Consider the following 26,968-nt stretch of genomic DNA (forward strand, 5'->3'; position numbering starts at 1 on the left):
TCAGAACAGGTTGCGTGAGTTCTAAATAAATGGGACTCCGGCTAGCAATCTGGCTGCAGCGACCAACCGAAGTTCAGACAGTTCCAAGTTGGAGACTGCAGACTGAATTAGTCTCTGCTAGGCGCTGCAACTATCAGGTCGTAGCTTGGCATTTGGGAATCAATGGCTGGCCTCCATTAAAAAATAATAATAATGAAGTCCAGCTGTTACCCAGATCTGTCCCGTTCAGCTTTAATTGAATTGTAATAGACTGTTCATTTTGCATTTCATGGCCAGCCAACCCAACCTTTTACATTTCCCCCCCTTCTACATATGCCTGGATAAGAGTCTAGTCCACTAATGCTTATGTCATAAAGAATTTGTTAAATCTGTAAGGTGCCACAACAACAACAACTTCTGGAAGTTACCAGCATCAAACTTCTGTTCTAGTTTTTATTAATTCAATTAGCCTCTGCCCACCTGCAGATCCGCTTGCCATCTGGTTGGTTTAACTAGTTCACATGTGCAGGGGCGTACCCAGGATCAAAACTGGGGGGGGGGGACAAGCCATGGTTGTTCAGGTTGTGACATTTCAGGTTGCTGAACCCCCCCTCCCCCCAAAAAAACATGGGCCGCGTTTCTGCTCGGTCGGTAGAGTGGACATCTCCTCGTCATTCTGAGGCCCTCCCCACAAAGTTTACATTTGCACCACCACCACCACCACCATCATTTGGGTCTTGCTGTGAACTTACTGCCCAGCGGGAACAGAATGCACTCGGCACATGCTCAGAGGCGCCCCGGTTTCTCTTCTTGACTCCCAACGGAGAAGCAGCCAACAGACGGGGACCCAGCCAACGTCTAAGAATATCCCCCCACCGCCCCGCTGATCCCAGAAGGTTTTGCTGTGGGGGTTGCTGGCGGTTGGGAGGAAGAGGCGCTCTGCACTTGGCTCAGAGGCGCCTTGATAGAAACCTAACAAATTACTAAATGCATAGGATGGGAAGAGTGAACTCTCATCCTTGGCCTCAGGCAGCTGCCCCCTGCTGCCCCCCCTGGGTACGCCCATGCACATGTGCACCTGGAACAGTCTTCTTCATCTTCTTGAACCCCACCCCCTGTTAATACTCATATGGAGGGGCAAGGCCATTCAACTGCAACAGAGGGAGATCTGGTGTCATGGACCGGCTGGATGCAGAGGAATGGTGGGAGGAACCAGCTGGGGAACCACCAAGCGAAGAAGGCTCAGAGCCACAGGATGAGTGGTTGGAGAGCATGCCTGGTCAGAGGGAGAAGAGGGGGCAGATTGGGAGGAGGAGGTGTCGGAAGCTGAAGAGGTAACAGGGTTCAGTGAGCTGGGAGAGTCTGTGGCAGAGAGCAGTCCACAATCAGAGGCAGGAGCTGGCAAATGGGAGGTTGGTCAAGAGGCAGAGATGAGCAAGAGGTACAGGTGTCTCTCTCTCTCTCCTGCTGCAACAAGCTCCCCTTTGTGTCCCAGAACCACGAGAGTCATGAAGAGGGCGGAGGAGAGATTGGCGACTTGTAGACACAGTCTCTGATTGCTTTTGGGGGGGGGGATCCTGGAGAGGAGGGGACTGTCAGCTGTGGGGAAGTGAAGAGCTTAAGTCCCAGCAATGGCTTCATCGGGGCAAGACCCACCAGAGTTGCTGTGCTCATTAGACCTGACACTCCTGTGCTGCTAAAGAGTTAACTCCAACTTTCACAGTTACAGGTAGGTAGCCATGTTGGTCAGCCATAGTCAAAACAAAATAATGAATAAAAAAATCCTTCCAGTAGCACCTTAGAGACCAACTAAGTTTGTTCTTGGTATGAGCTTTCGCGTGCATGCACACTTCTTCTGGGTTCTTCAGAAGTGTGCATGCACACGAAAGCTCATGCCAAGAACAAACTTAGTTGGTCTATAAGGTGCTACTGGAAGGATTTTTTTTTATTATTTTTCATTTTGTTCCAACTTGCACAGTGTGATTTACTGCTGGCTTGCTCCTGTCACTCATTTTCCAACCGCCTCTGGGCCATTAATCTAAGCCAGTCACTCTCAGTCTAACCTTCCTATTTGTTTTGAGGACAGAGAGAGAACACCTTGGGCTTCTTGGGAGAAAAGGTAGGATAGAAACGTGACAAACAGCCAGAGCCCAATAAGCCCTTGCAGGAATGAACAACTGCTTCTTCCGGGGGGGGGGGAGTATTGAGTTGCATGCAATCTAGGGCTAAGTGCCTTGTTCTATCCGTGCCAGGATTTTTGCTTGTGCAACAGAACTTTCTCCTTCCCTCCTACCTGTGTGGCCCCTAACTCTTTTCTGGGGTTCCCCAACCCTGTGGAGCAGATTTGGGGAGGTTGTGGGGTGTGCCTTGAAGCGAGTCGGGGGAGAGAAGTTGCATTGTACATGCAGAAATCCTTGCACTGACAGATTCGTTCGATGCTGCCAAAACGGTGCGGGATTGCAAACTCGATTGCCTTACTCATCCTTTGGAACAGACTCGCATGTGCTTATTTTTGTAAAGCGCAGAGCGTGGTGATGCTTAGCTCTGACAATCCGTCAGGTTCTGCTGCCTCTCTGGCTCCTGTCCCAAAAGAACTTAACATTGGGCCGGAACCCCCGATACCCCAGGGAGATGTGTTTTTAGCCGATCCCCGGGAGATGTTGGGGGTTTGGCAGTTGGGGGTGGAGGATTAGAGAGAGAAAAGGGGAGGTTAGGCTTTGGGGAATGGGAGGAAAGGTCATTACCATCGCTAAAGGGATGCAGGAAATATTATAACAAAGCTGAATTACATGAGAAGAAGATTGGTATAAGTGATAACCCGAGACATCCATGTTTTCAAGTTACCTAATAAAGTTAAGAGGCAGTGAAGGATAGGCGTGCCTGGCGTACTCTGGTCCATGGGGTCACGAAGAGTCGGACACGACTGAACGACTGAACAACAACAACAACAACAATAAAGTTAAATGTGCTTAAACGTTCGCTGACTGTGGCAGTGGATCAGTACCTTAAGAGGTGTGACTAAGAGGAGAGAACAAAGCTTTCCTGAGGAAGAGGAAACTGTTTGCTTATCCTCCTGTCATACAGAGGGCTGGACAGTGAAGCCAAGTGTGCCACTTATTTGCCTAAAGGGAAGGCAAACTGCTGTAGTTGGGAACCCTGGTAAGGAGATCCCATAGGGGGCAAGAGGTTTTCAAACGTAGAGCCCTGAGGTACCCCAGAGACAACTCCCATATGAACACTGAAGGATTCATCCTAGTTGTCAGTGAAACCTAGGGAGAGTCACTGTTGGGGAAGTATTGGAAGGGGAGGGAATAGGAATACTCAAGGTATGCTGTGTTCCAAATGGGCAGAAAGGAGGAGGCTCTGGGATGCACCAGCTGGGCGCCTGCCACGGCTAAAGAGATAATCACAAAGCATAAATGTGGTTATGTAAAAGGCCAGCATTCTGCAGCAGGGGGAGGCTGTGCTGAGGGCGGCCAGGATAGGATTGGCGTCGTCCCATCTCTCTTAACGGTGGGTTTGCTGGCAGGAGGACCAATGGGATTGTCCGAGCCAGAGACTGCCCAGTGCTTACAGAAACAAATAAATCTGATCTCATTCCAAAGATGAGTAATGCAACAAAGTTTGTGCACGGTTACACGTTCTGCACCATCCCTTTGTCACCAGGAGCGGTGCAGCACTTGGCAGTAATTAAACCTCCCCTCCCATCCAAAAAGTCTGAGGTTCATGTTGCAAGAGGATGGGAAAAAAGAGGCCCAAACTGGACTCGATGTTAAATGTGCATACTGCATTTAACTAAGTTGAGGTTTTTTAAAAAGAAATGCTAATATCATCAGCTAGGGAGGGGGATTATTGGGCTTTCAGCAACAGTGGAGGGGGGGGGGTTACCTATCCTTATTCTTCTTTGGCCATCACTCATAGCCAAGTAAGATTGTCCTCCATAAACATGGTTTTAACAATGAGTCCGTAAGTGACCGTGGAGGCCAATTCTGGATCCAAACGTCCTTCCACAGTGGGGACATTGGCTTCCGGGTGGGGGTTGATCAAGGTGTGGATTTGCCAAGCGTGCCTTCCTCTTTGCATGTTTCTCCCTTGCGTCCTGAGTTCAAGTGTCTTCAAAGTCCATGACACCTTTGGTAAAGGCTGTTCTCCAACTGGAGCGCTCGCAGGCCAGTGTTTCCCAGTTGTCAGTGTTTATACTACATTCCTTTAGATTATACCTAGATAATTTTATCTATTATCTTCTCTGCTGCAGTCCTGAGGAAGACCCAAGTGTTTGTTCGTGCAGAGGGTGGGGGAATTTTCCCCACACAACTGGCACAAATGTGGGAATTTACTCCCAATGCAAAGACTGGCTTCAGAAGTGGGTTTTTCCTCCAACTGCGGGCAGGAAAGAGTTGATTAAAAAAAAAACACCAATATTTTATTGGTTTTTAAACAAATGCAAATGCAATAACTGTACAGAAAGAGTTGGTTAAATTTCTCCTCCACACCTGCTGGGATCCAGAAAATCTTCAGGAAAAACCACAACTGCACCGCAGAGATATTTGATATTTTCATTTGTAAACAATTCAGAGATCCATCTCACGTCAAGCCTAAACAAAATCAAAAATTCTTTCCAGTAGCACCTTAGAGACCAACTGAGTTTGTTCTTGGTATGAGCTTTCGTGTGCATGCACGAAAGCTCATACCAAGAACAAACTCAGTTGGTCTCTAAGGTGCTACTGGAAAGAATTTTTGATTTTGTTTTGACTATGGCAGACCAACACGGCTACCCACCTGTAACGTCAAGCCTAGTTAGGCCCAAATTCAGCCGCCCTCTCTGCTTTATTGGACTTTTAAAAAGCAGATTGCCCATCAAGCTGCATTATATTTGAAGCCGTAAAATTGTGTGCTGTTGTTGTTGTTTTTTATCATGAAAATTGATTCTCAGGGCATTTAATAGCCTCCCCCTTCTCACATGACCTATCTCTTAATGGAGGGGGAATCCTTTGTGATGGGTCCCCCATCTGTGGGGAACCCTCCCCTGTCATCACCCCAACATCTTTTAACACCCGTTTGCCTGAACTGCTTGGAATAATTCCATTTGGCTGCGGTTGCTTTGCAAAAAAAACACTATTTGTATTAGGATCGCTGTGTTTTACCTAAGAGAGTTGAAAAGCTGGCCACGTTTGCCCAAAAGAAAAAAAGCCAAAGTAGTCCATAATTGGGCGATGCCTTTATTAAGCTGACCAAAACGTCCGGAAAACAAGGGTGCAAGGTTTTGAGTCACCCAGACCCGTCCGCCAGGCCGCATGTTCAAAACATGGGAGTGGGCAGGGAGAGGCAAGGCGGTTGGTGTTTGTCAAGGCATCCATGCCTGCTAAACCTGTTGTTGGCAGGCATTCGAATGAGGTACTTTCAGGTGCTTGCAGGTTTTGTGTTGCACAGCAGCCTCCTCTGGAGGGGAAACACATAGCGGCTGGAGCTACACCTCTGCGAGGACAGCTGACAGCTGTTCCTTCTTCGCACAGAAAGGATGTCTTAATGCAGCATCGTTAAACTGTGGAACTCGTTAAACTGTGGAACTCGCTGCTGCAGGAGGCAGTGATGGCGATCAACCTGGATGGTTTTAAAGGACGACTGGGCAAATCGATGGTAGGGGATAAGGCTATCGATGTCTACCGTACTAGGCCTGATGCTCTGACTTCACAGTTGGAGGCAGCAACGTTCTCCCGAGTTTCAGTTCTCGTCTCGTGCCTCCCTCTTTAAGATCATGGCATCATGGAATTGCAGAGTTGGAAGGGACCCCAGGGATCATCTAGCCTAGCCCCCTGCAATGCAGGAATACGCAGTTGTCCGCAGCGGGGATCGAACCTGCAACCTTGGTGTCATTAGCACCATGCCCTAACCAACTGAGCTATGTGACCATGAAACAAGAGGTGGAGGAGAGGAAGAAAAAGAAAGCTAGGAAGGTATTAATTTTAGCCGCTGCGCTAGATAAAAGGACTACCTAGTTTTTTCCTTTCATTCCTTGTTCTAGGGACACCAGGTGAAACCAGTTGCAGAGGGGAAAAAATCTTTAGGGCTTTTTAAGAGCTGTTCTAGTATGGTGGCAAGAGAGGCTGAACTATGAAGCAAGTCCCAATTTTATTCTCTTCTCTGCTGCGAACTCACTATGTAGTCTTAGGTAAGCCATGACCCCCTCCGCCTCTATTATCCCATCTGTACAATGGGTGTAATGAAAGCAGCCCACTTCATTCTGCCCCTCGTTCTCCGTTTCTCTTTTTCAACCAACGCTCGACATTCCACCGCTCCTGAGCATGCTCAGCCCTTATCGGGCTTTGCAATTTAACTACGGTTTGTGCAAAGAAAGCCCAAACAGCTCGCTTATGAACCCTTTTGGCCAGCAAATAAAAATGAGCGCAGAACCACCTTCAAAAATCAAGCCTTATTTCGTTTCTCTCTTTTTTTCCTGGTGTTTAATATATTTTTTTTCTCCTTTCTTTCTCTCCCCTCCACTCAACAGTCAATTTTTGAAAATGTCACACATGTACAGAGACAAACAAGCATATAAATATCAGTGTGAACAGGACTGGAGGAGATGAGGAAGGCACTCCACTTCGCCAGTGGAGCAGTGCGGGTGGCAGACTTTTTCGACCGAAGTGTGAGGTTGGGGAAGACTGCAGACAAGAGCCCTGATCCGAGTTCTGGTAGGGAGGAGAGAAATGAGCAAGGTTTTTTTTGGGGGGGGGCGCGGTAGGATGAGATAGATGGCTAAAAACCACCCAAAATTTAGGGCAGGTGTATATTTAGGTTGGGTTGTAGTGTGTGTGTGCATATTTGGAGGGTGGGGGGAAGTGACACTCTCAAAAGGAAGAACGACACTTTATAGAGTCCGTCCGTCCCCCACTTAAGGATGGATGGATCTAGGGACAAGTGACGGCTCTTGCGACTCCCTCCCCTGTGAAAATATTAAAAGCAGCAAGAACTGCCCTGTATGGAATCTGGGAAGAGGACAGTCTGGGGAGGAATTTACGGGAGCCGACAGCCCAGCTGAGACTTTCCAAAGAGGACTAGGGAGGCGCATGGCAGACTTTTGGTTTTCTGTGGGCTGGACATCTCAGAGGAAACCGCCTGCTTTTCTCCAGAAAATCCAAGCTGATCTATTGAACAAGGGGATCAGGTTAGGGGGGAGGAGAGAGGGTGGGGACCCGATTCTTGGTCTCCAGCGGGACAGAGCTGTGGGGTGCAGGACTGAGAGCACTGCTCCCCAGCAGAGATCAAATCTCCTGGCGCAGTATAAACTCCTCAATGGGGGGTTTCCTGTATTCAGAGCGGGTGGGAAAATCCCTTTGCTGCAGAATGGGTTCTCTCCGCCCCATTACGGTGGCTGGGGACGAGGTGAAGAAGGGCCCACGTAAAGGGTCAGGTGGTAGCCCTCTCTTTGGTAGGGAAGGGGGTCTGACCTACCTACCTGCCTGGGGCCCTGGCAGAGAACAAGGTCCCCCTAACCCAATGGAGCCCCCGACGTCATGAACAGAGCCCTTAAGACAAAGTGAGAGTTTGTAGCCCTAAGTCGATGCACTGGGCATCAAAGGCAGACAGAGGTGATATGTCTGGGAGATGAAACCCTCTCCTGATTTTTATTTGGGGGGGGGGAGAAGCACCCTGCCGTGGGGCCATCGGACATGCAGCAGATCGCAGGCAAACATAAACCACAGTAGCAAGGTGTGGGGGGGCCCTTCCTCTTCCTTCCTCCCTCCCCAATGCTGCCCTGGAGTCTGTTAGGCAAACCAACTTGCGAGTGACTCTGGGGAGGAAGCAGTAGAGCAATAGGATGCGGTGTGTAACATGCCGCCCCCTTACTTGCTAGTGCAATTCAGCGGGCAGGCAGCGGTATGTTTTTTCCCCTAGCGCTAGCAGATCTTGCGTTGGAAATTCCAGTTAAAACAAACCCCTATTCTCAGTGCCAACTGTTTTTGGTTTTTTTGCAGCTCACAAGCAGGTGTCTGGGACTGGGAACCCCCTCCGTGCCACAAAGGTAACTCTGTTTTTTTAAAGTGCTTCCCTGGCTTTTTTTGGGGGGTGGCAGGGAAGCCTCAGATTGGTTCGAACACGGGTGCAGTGGGTTTCTGACAGGAGATTCCCTTTGCCCTCTTCCTAGAACGATGCGATTTCAGCGTCGTTCCTCTCAAACTCGTAAAAAGGGCTCTGGATTATTTCGTGGCAGTTCTCCCACCTGCCCCGAGGTCCCCTTCAAACAGGGCGAGCAGCCGGGTAGCGGAACGGAGGTCTGATTTGTGGGATCCGGAAGGTTTGCATGCGACCCCAGAGCACAGGGTGTCCGGAAGGGTTTCAAAATGGCAGGGATTTGGGGAGAAAGGAGGGCCTCTCTCTAACGGAGCAGGGGAACGGGGTTCCCCTTGCGAGGCGACAGGTTTGCAGAGGGCGCAGGCAGACCCAGGAGAGGTGGTTCGGCTGTAGGAGGTTCGGCAGGCAGGAGGGAGAGAACCGCAGCCACAGTCAAGAGGTCTAAATCAGTGTTTCCAACCTGTTTTGGAACTACAATTCCCATCACCCATGACCACTGGGTCCTGCTGGCTAGGGATGATGGGAGTTGTAGTCCAAAAACCCAGGATTGTTGGGAAACACTGGCCTGAATGACCCTCAAAACAGAGAAGCAGGGTCCTGTTTGCTCTCAACATGGACTTGAGCAGGCATAGGCAAACTTCGGCCCTCCAGATGTTTTGGCCTGCAACTCCCATGATCCCTACCTAACAGGACCAGTGGTCAGGGATGATGGGAGTTGTAGTCCCAAAACATCTGGAGGGCCGAGTTTTCCTATGCCTGGACTTGAGGAGCAAAGGGCCTGGATTGGGGGCATGGAGGAAGACGGAAAGAAAGCCAAGATTTGCAACTGAGCAGAGAAGCCAAGGTTTATTCATTGTAAGGAAACAGCTGTGTCTTAAAAGCAGTCTTCCTCCAATAGGGGTCCCCTCCAGCTGTTTTTGGACTACAGCGACGGCTGATGGGAGTTGTAGTCCAAAATGTCCGGCGGGTACCAGGTTGGGGAAGCAGGCTTTAAAGAAACAAGCAGAGTTTTCCCGTGGCAATGGGGAAAAACCGGACCGATTTTGCTCTCTGGTCTGCCTCCGAATACGCTCCCCTAGGAATTAGTTCTTGCAAGGGCACAGAGGAAATCCCTCTGCAGCCCTAGAGAGTTTGAGAAGCTGGTTTTTAAGAAGGGCAGTGCAGGTACGCCACCAGGAAACCGCAGCACACTTTGCCTCTGGTTTCTGCAGTCAGCCGTGAGGCTGCATCCTCGATTGACACAAGGATGGACACAAATCGTTTTGCGAGCCTCGCATGGGTACCACCTGCGGCGTGACGTCAGCAGAGCAAATACCCCCAAATGGAAGTCTGGAAGCTCAGGAAAAGATCCTGTTTTTCAAAAACGGGGTTGGGGCAGGAACAGAGGCAACTCGAGAATTTTTCACATCATCTCCCTACACCAGTGACCAGAAACTTGCTGCCCTCCAGAGAGGGCCACAGGCATGATGGGAGTCGGAGTCGAACAATGCCTGGAGGTCTGCAGGTTAGCCCTTCCCCGCCCTTAAACCTGGAGATGAGCTGCAATGGCTGGAAGAGAAGACAGGGGCTCATTTTACCCCCCGCCACCCAGGATTTCCCTTTTCGTTTCTAGGGACCCTGTGCCTCCTTAGACGTAGATGTTATTTTCTACTTGTCCATACGTTGGCTTTCTGTCTCTCTCTCTCTCCCCCCCCCCTTCTGTAACTGGGCAGGGGTATGGATGCAGGCAAGAAATCAAACCCAAACGGGGAAACGCAACCAAATGCTTTTTTTTGTTGTTGGGAAAAAAAAACAACCCTCAACACAACAAAAATCTTGTAAAACGCAATCACACCACACCCTCTTGCACACCCGAGGAGAGCGGAGAAGGGGGGGAGGCGCTCCTCCTTCTTCGCCGTGCCCCGTCCCCCCATCCCCGCCGGGCTCTGCCCCTCACCTCCCGTCCTCCCTGCGGGCCGCCCTCTCCCTCAGCATGTCGCAAGGCTGCACCCAGTTGTTGTCGTGCAGTCCCACCCGGCAGCCGGGCGTGTCCTTGTCCGTCCGCCGGCAGCACATCCAGTAGGAGCGTCCGTAAGGCAGGTCGTGATGGTAGGGCTTGGGGTGCCAGCGACACAGGGAGACGTCCCCTTTCTCGTAGTGCTTCTTGCACTGCTTGCAGGGGTCGTCGCGGTACAGGGGGTCCCGGGTCCAGCGCGAGTCCGTGGCCTGCACGCCAAACGTCTCGATGATGTACTTGAAGTAGTGGCAGGAGCACTTTAAGGCGGCCAGCGACTGCGTCGGCAGGTAGCTGAAGATCTTCACCATGATATGGTCCGGGAGGAGCAGCATGTACTGCCGGGGCTCCAGCAGCCGCTGGATCTTGAAGCGGATCTCGAGGAAGTCGTGCGAGACGTGGCGGTAGAGGCGGCAGAGCGAGGTGTCCGAGGACGTCGGCTCCAGGCCGGGCCCGTCGGCTCTCTCCAGGCCGCCCTCGCCGCCGCTGGAAGGGTCCAGAAAAGCACCGTCCACGTCCCGGCCGTCCTCCTGCCGAGGCACCTGGGCGTGCAGGAAGAAGAGCTGCCCCGGCGGCGGGTCGTCGCACGACGAGCACAGCCCCTCTTGCGTTGGCGAGCCCACCGTCAGGCAGACCGTCTCCTCCTTCATATTCTTGGTGCTGTCCTTGCCGAAGAATACGCACTGGTCCACCACGCCGGTGACCACCACGTCAACATGGAAGCCGGAGACGCAGTCGCGAGCCACCGAGGCGGCGGGGCCTCCCGCCTTCTCCCCGCCTCCCCGTCCGCCCTCCGCAATGGCGTCCAGCTTGCCAGAGCCGCCGGGGCTCTCCCGGCAGGTCATCTCCACATCCGGGGGCTCACCGGTGACCCCGTCCGGCCCTTTCGGGGAGGCGTTGGCCAGCAGGAAGTCCACATTGTTGGGGAGCGTGTCCCGCGAGGGGCTGATGAGCTGGTAGAGGTCGCACGTGATCTTGTCCTTGGCACGGGCAGCGCTGCCCGTGGGCGACCCGCCGCAGCTCATGAACATGCAGTTGGGGCGGGCGCCCTGGCCGCCCTCCGTGGGCGAGCGGGGGTCTCGGCTGCTGGAGATGCGGAAGGCGATGCGCACCTCGCCGGGGCTGTGCTGGGAGTTGGCCACGCATTCGGGAGACTCCCGGCACAGGCCGTTGGGGCGCAGGACGCTCCGCTCCCGCTGCTGCGACTCGAAGTGGGCCACCGCCTCCGCCACCCGGCTGCAGTCCGAGCCGCCTCCCGGAGAAGGGGCCCTCTTCTCCTCGCCCTCCTGCTCTGCCGATACGAAGACCATGGGGGACGGCGGCGCGGCCGGCACGCTCGGCCTGGGGTAGTTCTGCAACGCCAGGGCGGTGCGCTGTTCCACCAGGGCCACCATCTCAGCCACCGAGAGCAGGTCAGTGGAGTCCCCACCCGCCGGCTCGGCGTGGGACTCGGGGCAAAGGCACACATCCTCGGCTTCCTTGCTGCTGCTGCTGGCGTCCTTCGCCTTGACCGGGCAGGCCTTGCTCTTGCCGGGGTCGTGGGACCTCCGCCGCCGCTTGGCCTTGGAGCTGTCACTCCCCCAGTTGCCCTTGACCTTCATGGCGCTGGCTCGGCTGCCGCTGCTGCACTGGTGGGCCACAAAGAAGGCGATCTTCTCCTTGGTGTTTCCCGGTTTGATCACGTACCACGTGTCCAAGAGCACACGCCCCTCCTCCACCTGGCTGGGGTTGGGGGAGACCGTGGGGGGCGGCGGGGGCGGAGGCGGCGGGGCAGGGGGAGTGTTTTCGGAGCAGGCCTCGCCGCCGCCTTCTTCTCCTTCCTTGGCTTTGCAGGCAAAGTCCCCAAAGGTCTTTTTCACCTGGCCTCCAGGGCACTGCTTGTTCTGGGAGTAGGTGCCAAAAGGCCGCGGGCACCATAGCTGGATGTGGGAGAAGGTGTTCTGATCCATCACTGTCTCATGGCAAGGGGGCAGGGGGGAAGGCAGCCCTTCCTTTCCCCTAGCTCATGGGTGGGCAGCTCGTGGGGCCTCGGAGGTGCCTGGGGGAGAAGAAAAGAAGAGACATCAGCCGGCTTGCCATCGCAACAGGGCAGGACTGGGCGCGTGCTTTCTTTCCGTGCAAGGATGTCACGAGGGGGCGCTGATTTCAGCTTCCTGGCAGGCGGGAGAGGAATTAAGCTTCCCGGTTTTGAAAAGGCACCGTCAGGTTTCTAGCCCTCGTGGTGTGGAAAGCAAGGGGGCAACCTTTATCTGTATGTCAGGAGCCACACAATAGACCGCTGCATTCCTTACCTAGTACCAAATTGTGGGACAGGGTAATAAGACTCCACCATGCCTGGATAGCTCAATTGGTTAGAGCATGGTGCTGCTAAGGCCAAGGTTGCAGGTTCGATCCCTGTGTGGGATAGCTGCATATGCCTGCATTGCAGGGGGTTGGACTAGGTGATCCTCAGGTCCCTTCCAACTCTGCGACTCTATTATTATTCTACTGTTATTTTAATCATGCATCGTATTTCAGGCCCATAGTATATTTACCTACCTACCTACCTACCTACCTAGATCCATCACAGAACGGGGTGTGGCACTAAAAATGGTGACTTCTCAAAGGTTATTATTGTTATTAATATTATTTTGTGTGTGTTTTATAATAAATTTTTTAAATTAAATTTTGCATAACTTTTCCATACATCATTTAACATTTCTTCAAATCTTATACAACTTTTTTTTTTTGGACTTCCCACTACCACGTCTAGAGATTTCCATTTTCCAAATCTAGCCTTGTATTTGCATAATTCCACGGTTACTTATACAATCAAAACTAATTATCATATTTTAAAAAAAATTCATAACATTTCGTATCATCCACCTTACAAAACGTCCTGCAAACCTACTAGCGTAATTTGTTGTTTACAGTTGTTTTTCAAATAATTTTCAATTTTTTTCCAAAAGAAAAAATATTATGATGATGTTATTTATCATATTTGCATACCGCCCTATACCTGTAGATCTTGGGGCGGTTCACGACATAAAATTGAAATATAAAAAACACAGCATACGAAATACAAATACCCCCCCCTCCACGACACATTTTAAGAGGGCATCGGATCTCAACCAGCCAAAGGCCTGGTTGAAGAGGAACCTTTTCGACTGGTGCCTAAAGGTGAATAATGAAGGTACCAGGTGAGCATCCCGCAAGTGGGGAGCCACTGCGGAAAAGGCCCCGTTCTGTGGGGCCCATACATACGGGGGCCATTCCCTCACCCGGGCAAATTTGAAAATCAACATTTTGGTTTCAGGTCTCTGGATCTCATGAGTGAAGCAAAGAAAGGTGGCTAACCGGCAACGGTTGCAGAAAGGCCTGCATCGCTCTCTTGGAGCCCCTCCACCCACTGCGTTCATACACCAGCGACTACCTGAGCCCCCCCCCCCCCCCGCACACCTTTGTCCCTGGCTTTCTCACCTGCTTCCCCACCCTCACCCCACAAGTCTGACCAGCTGTGGGCAATGCAGGCCGTTCCCCACCCACCCCTAAGAGCCTGCTCTCTGGCTGGCTGGCCAGCTCAGGTTGTACGCGGCCTCCTGCTGCATAATTTACTCGAGGCTTACAAGGGAAGAAGGGAAACTTGACGAGATCACGGATCCTATTACAGTGTCATAAAGGGCAGGACAGAGGCAGCCGCTGGGGCACAGATGGAGCTGTCTGGAGAGGGGGAGGCAGCTGAAGGGGCAGCTGTCTGGGCAGGAGCTATGGGGCAAAGAGGCACTACCGCAGGGGCATGGACAGCAGTTCAGTGTTTCAGGGAAGCTGACCCCCGTTACTGCCTGCCTTCTTCAGTGGGGCATTTTAAATTTTCGCTTTGCATTTGGGACGCGGGTGGCGCTGTGGTCTAAACCACTGAGCCTAGGGCTTGCCGATCAGGAGGTCGGCGGTTCGAATCCCCGCGACGGGGTGAGCTCCCGTTGCTCGGTCCCTGCTCCTGCCAACCTAGCAGTCTGAAAGCATGTCAAAGTGCAAGTAGATAAATAGGTACCACTCCGGCGGGAAGGTAAACGGCGTTTCCGTGTGCTGCTCTGGTTCGCCAGAAGCGGCTTAGTCATGCTGGCCACATGACCCGGAAGCTGTACACCGGCTCCCTCGGCCAGTAAAGCGAGATGGGCGCCGCAACCCCAGAGTCGTCCACGACTGGGCCTAATGGTCAGGGGTCCCTTTACCTTTACCTTCCCAACAACGCCAAGCTCAGAGCGGCTCACAGTCATCACAGTCGCGTTGGAAAGCAACAAGTATTGCAATTCCTGCTATAATCCTCTGGGGTTCCTTGCACAAACGCTTTGAGAAAGCAGTGGGCTGGGCAGGGCTCCCCCAAACTTTGGGGGGAAGTTTTGCACTTCCGGAAATCTCGGTCAGAGGTGGAGGGAGGGAGAACCACGCATGGCACCTTGAGCTCACCAGAGGAGAAGATGGGATAGAAATGCAATAAGCAAACAAATCAAAATAAAAAATATGCTATCAGTGCCCACTAGGAAAGCGGGGTGGGTCTTCCAGCCCCAGAGATGCAAGGCTGCAGACACGGGCTCATATTAGCTATTTCCTTCTTTCTTTGAAACCTTGCTGGAGCTTCTAAGGGAGGCCTGCAGAGCAAGCTCACTCTGGCCACCCACCTTGTGTGGGTTGGGGCCGCCTCCCAACACTGGAACGATCAGAGGCGTGAAACAGGATTAAAGGCCTCTGGTTTCCCCGTATTAAAGCTCACAATCATCCCCTTGCCTGGAGAGTCGGGAGCGACAGATTCATTTGCACAGAGAAAAGTTCAAAGGTTTGTGCAGAGTGCAGTACGGAGTCCTCCCCCCACCTCCACCCCCGTCTTAATTTTTTAAAAAATTCGCTCTTCTTCACCCAGTTAACTGAAGGAGAGCAAAAGATGAGAGGAGGGACAAACCAAATTCAAAAAGTGGGTCCACTCCTCTTTGCCAATTTGCAAGTGCTTTTTGGGGGGGAAGAGAAGAGTGATGCCAGACTAGCATAGGGGCAGCTAACTCCAGATGTGTCCCAGTCAGCAGGGCCAATGGTCCAGGGTGATGGGAACTCTAGTCCAAAACACCTGGAGGACGGTACCCACAGGACTAGCAAGGTAAAGGGTAAAGGGACCCCTGACAGTTAGGTCCAGTCGCGGACGACTCTGGGGTTGCGGCGCTCATCTTGCTTTACAGGCCAAGGGAGCCGGCGTTTGTCTGCAGACAGCTTCCGGGTCATGTGGCCAGCATGACTAAGCCGCTTCTGGCGAACCAGAGCAGCGCACGGAAACGCCGTTTACCTTTCCAGCGGAGCGGTATCTATATATCTACTTGCACTTGGATGTGCTTTCAAACTGCTAGGTTGGCAGGAGCAAGGACCGAGCAACGGGAGCTCATCCCGCTGCGGGGATTCGGCAAGCCTTAGGCTCTGTGGTTTAACCCACAGCGCCACCCGCGTCCCACTAGCAAACCAACCTGCAAATATCAGGAACGCTTCTGGAGCAGCTGCAATGGCTGTTGCCCATCTCTGTTACGTCCACATTTAGGGCTGAGCGATATCTGGTTTTCAACATCGCGATATATGACCAGCTAAACACTGTGATATATATCATGATGTCTGTACAGTAGTACCTCCGTTTACGTAACCCTCTTGTTAGGTAAACTTCGGGATGTGTGCACGGCAAACCCGGAAGTATTTTACCCGGTTTTGATGCGCAGAAGTGATCCTCCGGTTGCAAAAACCTTGGGATCCAGCCAGAACGGATCCTGCCAGCAACCACTGTAATAAGCTACGGAGAGGCCTTGGCTGGCTTCACGGCTTTCCCCACATTGTGGTTTTTGCACAGCACACACAAACATATCACGATTTGCAATGTAACGCCAGGTCAAAAGGTATGAAACCAGTATCATGATATGGACTTGAAACCGGTTTGGGATGATATATAGCCCAGCCCTAACACACGATTCATGATATATTGCCAGATCAAAAGCTGTGAAACCATTATCACGATATGGACGTCAAACTAGTTTTGGACACTATATCAATACACTGACCAGCGCTATTCACTTTAATTCTCAATCCTTTCTGCTTCTGAGCTTTTGACACACGGAGGTGGTTTCTGCTTACGCAAACAGGTCTGACATGAGGACGGGATGGGTGCAATGGCCACAGAGGTCAAAAGCAATAATGTTTATCCATATGAGATGTTTTCCCCCAACCTGGTGCCCTCTGTATGTTCGCGATGAGAACTCCTGCCAGCCTCAGTCAGCACTGCTCAGGAGAGCCAGGTAGGGGAAGACTGATCTCTGCAGTCCCTAGAGCAGGGGTAGGCAACCTAAGGCCCATGGGCCACAAGCGGACCATGGAGGCTCGTTTAACCGGCCTATGAGCCGCCCCTGAACCGAGCCGCCCGCTCGGAGAGTCCCCGCGCGATGCACGGGGACTCGCTTCTGTGGTGCGAAAATTGTGTCTGCACATGCTCAGACGCTGATAATCGCATCTGCGCAGATGTCAAAAATCATTGTGCAGACGCCGGAAATCGCGGCCACACATGCGATCCGGCCCACAGAGGGACCTCCACTGGAGTGAACCAGCCCAGGCGAGGAAAACCTTGCTGACCCCTGCCCTAGAGGCACTTTGCGAATAGGAAGGGCCTGTCAGCTCAAAGCCTGCAGATTCCTCCAAGACCACCTATCCCTTTTCCCTTCTTCCTAAGCTTTTTGGTGGCGCCGGCCACACTTCTGGAGTAACAGTGATTCCAGAGGAGAAACCGGGCAGGCAAAATTGCACCCGAGCAGGACGCGAATATTGGAAATCCCTAGGCCAGGCTTCCTGAACCATGGCTCTCCAGATGTTTTGAGACTACAATTCCCAGCATCCCTGACCACTGGTCCTGCTAGCTAGGGACCATGGGAGTTGTAGGCCAAAAACATCTGGAGGGCTGAGGTTGAGGAAGCCTGGCCTAGGCCTTAGGTACCTGTAAGGCCAGGCTTGTAGGAAGCGTCCTCAGCTGCACATGACTAACAAAATTCTACTTCTCAAAGTAGCTGGACCATTCCAGACTGCATGATTTTTTTGGGGGGGGGGCGTCTCATGGCTGAATGCTTCCCCACAAAAAAAAAATATGCGCACAGAAAATGGACACATCAGGGAAAGCAAGCAGATGCAAGACTTCTCCAGAGTTTTTCCAGAGGATTCCCCCCCCCCACCCTAATTCCATGAACTGGGGTCCCCCATCGCCAGGGACACTGGATGCCCTCCCCCCAAAAAGCACTCGTATGCAGATAATCTGCAGAAGTCAACTGGCACCAGAGCATTTTCCATTGCCCCAGGGCAAGGGGCACCTTTTCCCACCCGAGGGCTGCGCACCCTTTGGGGTGGCCTTCCAAGGGTGCAAAGAGGATGCAGGGAAGGGGGCCAAAAGGGGGCAGAGCAACAGGTGCAAATTTCACCTTTGTAAAGCGAGGTAGTCTCCCACACCCCTCTCCATCATCATCATCATCCCCCCACTTGCAAGCAGGAGGAACGGTCAGAGTTCAGGGGCAACTGTCTAGCCAAGCAAGAAAAACATGGGCTGCAAAGCAAGGCACTGAGGAATGCTGCCTGGGGAGAGTTCAGAGAGGCACGGAGGGCTACACCTGGCCCCTGATTCCCTATCCCTACCTTAGAGAGCGGTTACAGGTGGGTAGCCGTGTTGGTCTGCCATAGTCGAAACAAAATAGAAAATTCTTTCCAGTAGCACCTTAGAGACCAACTGAGTTTGTTCTTGGTATGAGCTTGGAATGGACATAAATCTGATATCAGGAATCACAAGACAGAGAAACCAGTAGGAGAACACTTCAATCTCCCAGGACATTCTATAAAAGATCTCAAAGTAGCTGTCTTAATACAAAGAAATTTCAGAAATAGACTGGAAAGAGAAGTGGCTGAATTGCAACTAATCACCAAACTTAAAACCATGGAGAAACCTGGTCTGAACAAAGACATTGGATTCTTATCTCATTATACATAACAAAGCTATCTTTAGCCATCTCACCCCTTGCCTTTCCCTGCAAGACTAATTGCAGCCGTACACCTATCAGCTGATCACCCATTCCCACCACCCTTCTGAGTAATACCCCTCCCCACTCCCTCACTATATTTAAGGATCTGGTGACTTCTGTTTCAGTGTATCTGAAGAAGTGTGCATGCACACGATAGCTCATACCAAGAACAAACTCAGTTGGTCTCTAAGGTGCTACTGGAAAGAATTTTCTATTTTGTTTAGAGAGTGGTATCATTTAGCATGCATATTCTACTGGCAAAAGCTAAAAAAAATTGCAACTCTCAAGTTGTTCTAACACTGCCTTTGCACTAGGCATCCACTTGTCGCTTGATTATTATTTGTTTACTCGTTGCATTTATCACCCACCTGGCTCTCTCCAAGGAGCTCAAGGCGGAGTACGCAGTTCTCCATCTCCGCATTTAATCCTCACTGCGACCCTGTGAGGTAGGTGAAGCTGAGAGGTGCAGTGACTGGCCCAAGATCAGCCAATGAGCTGCATGGCCAAGCGGGGATTTGAACCCTGGATCTTCCAGGACATCGCCCGACCCTTTAACCACTTGGCTAATGTGGTGGTTACTAATATAGGGCACATCACTGGCTAAGGCACACCGTTAATAACAAACTTCTTAAATGGATTTTGTTTCCCCCACACTGGCCAGTTTTGCGCGACACTTTTCTGTTTGGGGATATCTCCCGCAGCTACATCCCAGGCACAGCTTGACCCCCTGCGAAATGGGCTTTAGAGAGGAGAGTGAATTAAGCACAAAGCCCAAACAACACCAGTGTTAGAAATTAGGCGGGCGCGTTTTGCAACTGACATGGGTCCAACTGCACCCACCTGGAGATCTCTGGATGCCAGGTTGGCAACAGACATCTCCATCTGGCTGGCCCTTCCGGCTTTCTTGAGCAGGTAAGCAGAAGAGCTTATTCACTGCATTTACACCCCACCCTTTTCTCCAAGAGGCACATGGTTCAAAACACCCCCCCTCAGTTAATCCCCACGACAACCCTGTGAGGTAGGCTAAGAGGCTGTGACTGGCTCCAAGGTCACCCAGTGAGCTTCCTGAGTGGGGATTTGAACCCTGATCTCCCAGGTCTTCGTCTGACACTCTAACCAATGCACCACACTGCCTTCCCAAAGCTCTTCTGCTACGGGGCAGCTATATAAATTAAGTAGGTAAATAAATATGGGGGGAAGCAAAATGTCACTTAGAGATGGATCTGAAATATTTTCCTTGAAGCTTGTATTTGTTTTGTTCTAGGTTGTTTTATTTGACGTTTTAATGTTTGGAAACAACTTTGATACCTATAGATTAGATAGACAGATAGATAGATCAGTACTATATATATATATAGTATAAATAGATCAGTATATATAAGTATATATAAATGAAATGAACCACCACCAAGGTGGTGGTGGGGAATGGCGCCTAGACAGTCTGTTGTGACTTCTGTAACCTAGGTTTAAGGTGCCATTTAGCGATTAGCTTATGCATCTGAGTTTCTAACACTGCTTGGAACAATTGCATCCAACATTCAGCAGTGAATGAATGGAATCATGTGAAATATCTACCAACAGGTAGACACAGACACACACTCCCAAGGTGGCCCCCAACCCCCATCAAGTTGCCATCTCTCCTGCCAAGTGTCTCCAAACTGGCAATCTGCCCAAGGCTGGCTTCTAAAGCGTAAGGGTGCTGCCTCACTTATAGCCGAAATAACAGACTGACACCCACCCCCTTTCCTAAGGCAAATGGGGGTTATGTTCTATGCCTGCCTCTCCCCACTGAGGGCCGCAGCCTGGGGAAGTCCACGTGGGGAAAAGGTGGGCAGCAGCGTTTGCCAACCTGGGGCTCTCCAGGACCCCAGGTTAGCGAGCGAGCGCTGCCTTCGAGGGGTTCGCAAGAAGGGGTGCCACCCGCTTTCCTGGCCACCCACCCATGCAGAACCCTCTGGGGAGTCTTCGCACCCACCCTCCAGCTCCTGTGCTGACTCGGGCCATGAAGACAAACTTGGGTGCCGCCACCCCCACCCCCCGCGGCTTCTGGGATCTAGCTCTGTCAGGGCCCCGATCCTTTTACTAAAATAATAACAAGGGAAAGGGAGCGAGCGCTTGTGGAGTCTGCAAAGGGAACAATGTCCTTCCAGGAAAAGTAGCCGATGCGTTTGCTGCGGGTTGGAGAGCCCAGCATCTACAACACCACCCACGCAAGGGTGTTAACTCGCCCGGGACGCCCTAAAAGCGCCCAGGGTAGAGTTCTGCACCCTTCGCACCCCAGTGCCAAACGCTGCAACCAAGAACACGGCTCTTCCCCCTTTGCAAAGAGGAGAGGGTGGGGAAGTCGTGCATTTTGGGGGAAAGGGGGGCGGGGAAGCCACGCCAGGCCAAGAGTCCCCCTCCGATCTCAGCTTTAAGAAGCCATCTGCACCCCAAGAGTGGGGGGGGGGAGAAGGCAACAACCGCACACCATCTCCCGTGGTTCTTACCTGTTACTCCCAAGCCTGGGGTGGCAGGAGTGGGTGTGATCTGGAGGCGGCCTCCTCGGCTGAAACCTACATCCCTACTTTGGGGCCTGGAAAAAGCAGCGTGAAATGAAACAAAACAGATCCACAGGTTGCAAAAGGATGTTTTTCTTCCCTTTTCTCTCCCCCCCCTTTTTTTTATAAAAAAAATCTGCTTAGAAAAGGGGAAAGGATCAGTTTGTAAAAAGAAAAAGAAAAGCAGGGAGATATTGGGATTTTGCAAGCAATCAAAGCCCCCCCCCTTGCTGTGTGTGTGTGTGTGTGTGTGTTACTGCTCCCTTAAAGGGCCAGCAGGCCCATTCCACCGGCCCCTACACGCCCCCCCCCTTGCAATACAATAGGGACCTTTAATCCATCAGATTGCAACTCTCCCTCCTGCCCCCCCCCTCCGCACCATCCGCCAGGCTCAGCCATTTGTTGACAGGCATATGCATGGCGCCTGGCGGCCAATCGGAGGGCCGCGTTTGGGGCATGCCCATATATGGATGACAGCAGAGTCTCAGCCTACCCAGGCTTGTTGTTTTGCGTGTGTGTGTGTTTTTTTTTAAATCCCCACTCCCTGCAAGGGACCGTCTAGAAAGTGCCGGATTGAAAGAAGGAGGAAGAAGAATAAGAAGGGAACTCCAAGGGGGCAGCGACAATTCCCAAACCTGCCCGAACCATCGGAAAGAATACAAATCTAGGATAAATAAATAAGTTCTGGGACCCAAAAGCTCTCAGGATGTCAGGGAGGGGAATTGTTGTCGCCGATGGGAAACTCATGGCCCATTGCTAAACCCCCGCATTTAAAAGAAAAGACTAAAGTCAGTCTCATATTTTCTTTTAAATGCCACGTTTGGCAAGGGACTGTGAAACAACAGCAAGAAGAGTGCCCCTGGGTACATGCAGAGTTTCTCAGCAGCGACAAAACAAAGTCTGCCCCTCCCTGGCGTACTGAGAGCTTTCCCAGCAAGCTTGAGCCCCTCAACTTGTTTGTTTATTTATTGTAAGATTTGTATTCTTCCCCACCCACTCCTGGCCAAAGTTATCAAATAAAATTAGGACCCTAACAAACAAGAGGCAAACATGGTTTAAAATATCAAACAAAGCAAGACAGTTGTTACTGGATGTCTCTTTTAAAGAATTACACCCACAGAATCATAGAACTGTAGTGTTGGAAAGGGACCACGAGGGTCATCTAGTCCAACCCGCTGCAATGCATAAATCTTTTTGCCCAACGTGGGGCTCGAACCCACAGCCCTGAGATTAAGAGTCTCCTGCTCCAACAACTTCATGACATTTAAAGTACCATAGTTCTGTGGTTAGAACTTTCCAGGCAGGACTGCAAAAGTAGGAAACCCTAGAGATCTGCTACCAGTCTGGTGGAGACTGAGCTGCACAGACCACGGATCTGATTCAATGTGTTTCCTATATTCCCTTGATCCTCAGCATCATTGCTCCAGGAAGAAGAAGAAGAAGAAGAAGAAGAAGAAGAAGAGGAAGAAGAAGAAGAAAAAGAAGAGTTTGGATTTGATATCCCGCTTTATCACTACCCGAAGGAGTCTCAGAGCGGCTAACTTTCTCCTTTTCCCTTCCTCCCCCACAACAAACACTCTGTGAGGTGAGTGGGGCTGAGAGACTTCAGAGAAATGTGACTAGCCCAAGGTCACCCAGCAGCTGCATGTGGAGGAGAGGAGACGCGAACCCGGTTCACCGGATTACGAGTCTACTGCTCTTAACCACTACACCACACTGTCTCTCACTAGCCCACCTAGTTCAGCACTGTATGCACTGGCAGGCAGCACCTCTCCAGGGTTTCTGCAACGATTGTCTCCCAGCCCTATCGAGATGCGAGGGACAACCTAGGGACCGCCTCCGAAGGCAAAGCGGGTACCCTACCACTTAAATTTTCAAATTAAGAAACCTTTTCTCCCTGCGTGGGGAAGGGGACATTCCAAAAGCGCAGAGCTGTCAGCAGAGACCTCTCCATCTCATTCAGGCACAGAAAGCTTGTGTTTTTCTGCCTCTACTTTGGCAGAGGCCTGTTCGGTCAGCCTGGGGTGCGGAGCCTTGGGTGGCGCTGCAAGGAGCGCCGCAACTATGATGCAGAACGGAAGAAGAAGAAGAAGAAGAAGAAGAAGAAGAAGAAGAAGAAGAAGAAGAAGAAGAGTTTGGATTTGATATCCCGCTTTTCACTACCCGAAGGAGTCTCAAAGCGGCTAACATTCTCCTTTCCCTTCCTTCCCCACAACAAACCCTCTGTGACGAGAGTGGGGCTGAGAGACTTCAGAGAAGTGTGACTAGCCCAAGGTCACCCAGCAGCTGCATGTGGAGGAGCGGAGACGCGAACCCGGTTCACCAGATTACGAGTCTGCCGCTCTTAACCACTACACCACACTGGCTCTGAAGGCGAGAGGTGGCACTGAACTTCGGTGTCGCGGGAATTTGGGGCCCGGAGGTCTGCCACTGGCTTTGGACGCAGTGGACAGGAAGCTATGAGACCATGATGCCAGCTCCAATGAAGAGGCGGTTGTCACACACACCCCTCCCCCAATCCCTGGGTTATTTACTTATTGCATTTAAATCCCAAATTTTACCCAAGGAGCTCCATGGTTCTCCCCCTCCTTGTTTAATCCCCACAACCCTGTGAGATAGGCTAGGCTGAGAGACGCAGTGACTGGCCCAAAGACTCTCTCGGTGAGCTTCACAGCCAAGCGGGGGATTTGAAACAATGGCTTCGCAGGCCACAGTCCAACACTCTAACCACTGCACCACACTGTCACTCAGAGGTACTGCAATACCGGGTCCATGCACGGCGTGGACAAAGCAAGCCCCTATTGCATCTCCCAGCTCCCAAAACCGACGCAGTAAATACGGATACTGGATATTGCACTGAAAAGAACAGAGTCTGCCAGCTTCTTGGAGGAAGAAGGGCACAAATTTCTAGCTCTCGTGCCCATTTGAAAACACACAACCCTCCACAAGGTTAAGGCAACCATTAAAAAAAAACATCCCAGTGCCTGGGTTTTTTGTTTGTTTTAGCTTTCAAGATTCTAGTGGCTGTATTATGTACAAGATTCAAGGCTTGGTGGCTGTTTTGGATTCAAACAGCAGAAAAACAATACCTTGTAGTGTTTCAGATGCGATTACTACTCCACACAAAAATCCTTTATTTCTGGACACTTCCTTTGGTTCCAGCTGCTGGATTTTTAACAATTAAATGGACCCCCTGCCCTGTCCTAGGTAATCACCCCAAAAGCACAAATTTACAGTAAAGCGAGATGAGCACCGCAACACCCAAAGTCATTCACGACTGGAGTTAACTGTCAGGGGTCTCTTTACCTTTACCTTCCTGAAAGCTTTGCGGCCGCCTCCTATTGAACCCTTCTCATTTTGCTCACTGAAATGTGATTTAGCGCCTCTGCTCCAGTTCACAATATGGTTGCCAAAGTATAACATCTCACTAACTTGGTATTTTTCTGTCTACATGAAGATTTTGCCAGAGCTACTTCAATATGGTTTCCCAATGTGTCTCATCTTTTTAGCCAACATGCTTTTGCCCCCACCAAATCTCTGTGGCAGTGAGTTCCAAAGATCAATGACATATTGGGAGAGCAATTGTTGTTGTTGTTGTTCCTTTCTTAGAACTGTGTCAGTTTCGGTTCCTTTCTTAGAACTGTTTTGGTTTCGGTTGGGAGAAGGAAACAGGGCTGTGGAACACACAAAAACACTGCCATGAATTTTTTTTAACGTGTTGATTGAAAAGATATATATCACTGGGATAATCTTTGGAACAGCCATGTAAGAGAGGCTGCTCTTATCACATTATGGCAAAAAACAGCGGCCTACCTTAAGGAAACTTTTGCCAACTTAGTCCAGATGTAGTTTGGATGTTTTGGATTATAATTTCCAGCATCCCGATCTAACACGGAAAGTTGCTTTAAAATTACTTGAGATATTAATAGCCAAGGTAAGAGTGAAACTGGACTGGAGGCATCCCAGTTCACATGCTTACAATTCAGTTTATACGATTCTACCTGGAACGAAGTGAGTATGCGATTGGAACCACAGCTCTCAACAGCAGCAAGGGCACCTGCTGGTCTGTGACCAACATTTTGCAAAAGGACGGACTGCAGGAGGCTCGGAGCCGAGAAAGGCTCACAGCCTCACAAACGCTAAAGGTTAAGCATTTCCCGCCCGTAAGCAAGGCAGTGTAACTGCTTCTGGCTCCTCGCCAAGCGCAATGCTTGAAATTAAATCTAGCTGTCAAGCGCTTCACCCGCAACCATGTAATTAACCTGTGTAACTCGCCAACGCAGAAAGAGAGAGAGACAGGGAGCAGGGAAAACTTTAGAGGCTGCAAAACTGCTGCAGTTGCACAAGAAGAGGTGATAACTGCACGGGCTGCGGAATTGAACGCTCCCGGGCATTGTCAGACAACCTGACTCACGAGTGCGCCTTGTTAAGTATTTTCAAGGTGCTCTGTTCTGAGGTGCCAATCATCTTTCGCAATGATGCAGCAGAGAGTCCGTCGACACTTTCTGAGCACACTTTTCTGAGCACACCAGGGTTCAAATCCCCAAATGGCCATGTGATGCTCACTGGGGGAGACCTTGTCCCTGTTTCTCTCTGCCAGTCACTGCATCCCCCCCCCTCTCTCTGCCTAAACCTGCCTCACAGGGTTGTTGTTGTTGTGGGGATTAAACAGGAGGGGTGGGAACCATGCTAGCCATCTTGAATTCCCTGGAAAAGGAAGTGATACAGAAATGCAACAAACAAACAAATAAATAAAAACAGGGGAGGGAAGCAAATAAAGCCCAGCTCGCAACAGATCAGAGGCAGAAGTGAAGCCCAGAGGCACTAAAGAAGGTTCAAGAGACAAAATTCCTGGCATACCATCCTAAACTCTGGAAGGGTAGAAGATGGATTAAGTAGAGTGGAAGAGGGGCTGGGGTTTTGTTTCCATCTTAGGCAAGGGCAACTAGCTCTTTGGCTTAGGGTGGTATTCCGCCAACGCCTATTTCTCCTGTCTCTGTGTGGATTAGCTACGGCAACCATTTCTTCCACGCACCTTTCTTGTTATTGGATTGGCAACATGATGGCTCAGTTTCTAGAACACGCGGCTCTCAACCTCAGGGCTGTGGGTTCAAGCCGCACGTTGGGCAAAAAGCTCCCTTGCATTGCAGGGGGTTGGACTAGACGACCGTCAGGGTCCCTCCCAACTCTGCAATTCCATGGTACCTTTTTTTTCAAGTGTGCCAGATTGGACCCGCCACCTGCTCCACTCCTGGCATATAACCTAGTCGAGATCAGAACTGATCTCCTCCAGAAGCTGGGTTCTGAGACTTCAGCTGCGTCTGTTCCCAACTGGGCCCGGCCGTTTCCTTAGCATCGAAGGGTAAGATCGTACCCAAGAGAAAATATCCTGCAAACACATGCACAGTGTGCCTTCGTGTTTGATTTACAACCAGTGAAAAAACTGATATGCGTTCCCTCTGTCTCCTTTCTACTTCCTTGTCCAGAGCTTGCAGCTCTCGCCCCCCCACCCTTTTCCTATTCCTCTCTCCCATCAAAAGTCAACCCCTCACTGCAGAAGCCCCACCCTGACCCACACAGAGAAAAGCCCCCTTGCTTAAACAACGACCACAACATTGCAACAGCTTAGGCATGCCCCGCATGAACTGGGGGCTGGCTCCCACTGCTCCCTCCAGGGGAGGGCTGCCACCTTTCCTCTCATTTCAGCTCTACTTGCTCCTGTGCCTTTGACAGCAGCAACCTGCCACACACCACGTGGAAGCAGGACAACATTTCCTCCATGTCACCCTGCCAGGAAAAGCCTCGGCTGCTCAACTCTGCGTGTCTGGCAGCTCTTTCTTTTTTAAAAAAAGAAATACAAAGAAATAAAAAAAGAAATAGCAGAGGCGCAGGGCTAGTAAGAAAAATGTGGCAACCCAATTTCTACTCCCCACCCCAAATATATTTCCCAAATCCCACCAACTCATTTCACCTGGCCTGATATCCTCTTTCCCCACCGCCCCATTCCTGACCCTCCACGCTTCCTGTCCCTCCCACCCCTTTTACCCGCCACACACCTGGCCAGGTAGACAACCTCAGGTGCCTTCCTTACACCAGCAGGTCCTCTGACTTCCGGGTTGGTCGCCGCGCATGCGTCGAGCGCCCTTGCGTGTGGAACGCCCGCTTCCACGCCAGCCTATCGCTCCGCCCCAATCCCCTCTCGCTAATCTTTGCCGCAAAAGGTCCTGGGAAGTGTAGTCTTCTCTAAAGGGTCGGGGGGGGCTTTCCTCGCAGACCCTGGCGTTCTGTGGAGAGGGGGTGTCTGGGAATTGTAGTCCCTGCCCATTATG

General features: G+C 51.3%; 1 protein-coding gene and 1 non-coding gene across 2 annotated transcripts; both read right to left on the minus strand.

Moving 5' to 3' along the window:
• Positions 1–5,814: 5,814 nt before the first annotated feature.
• TRNAI-AAU lies at positions 5,815–5,888 on the minus strand. Its single transcript has one exon. It is a non-coding gene; the product is annotated as a tRNA-Ile (tRNA).
• A 3,949-nt stretch (positions 5,889–9,837) lies between these two features.
• Positions 9,838–26,770, minus strand: FBXO46 (F-box protein 46). Its single transcript, XM_033158451.1, is given in 4 exon segments — positions 9,838–10,018; positions 10,021–12,083; positions 20,589–20,674; positions 26,696–26,770. Coding segments are annotated over 2 exon segments (2,112 nt in total). The 5' UTR covers positions 11,995–12,083; positions 20,589–20,674; positions 26,696–26,770; the 3' UTR covers positions 9,838–9,880.
• Between the last annotated feature and the right edge of the window lie 198 nt (positions 26,771–26,968).

Source organism: Lacerta agilis, chromosome 8, assembly GCF_009819535.1.
Source record: "Lacerta agilis isolate rLacAgi1 chromosome 8, rLacAgi1.pri, whole genome shotgun sequence".
Taxonomy (NCBI): domain Eukaryota; kingdom Metazoa; phylum Chordata; class Lepidosauria; order Squamata; family Lacertidae; genus Lacerta; species Lacerta agilis.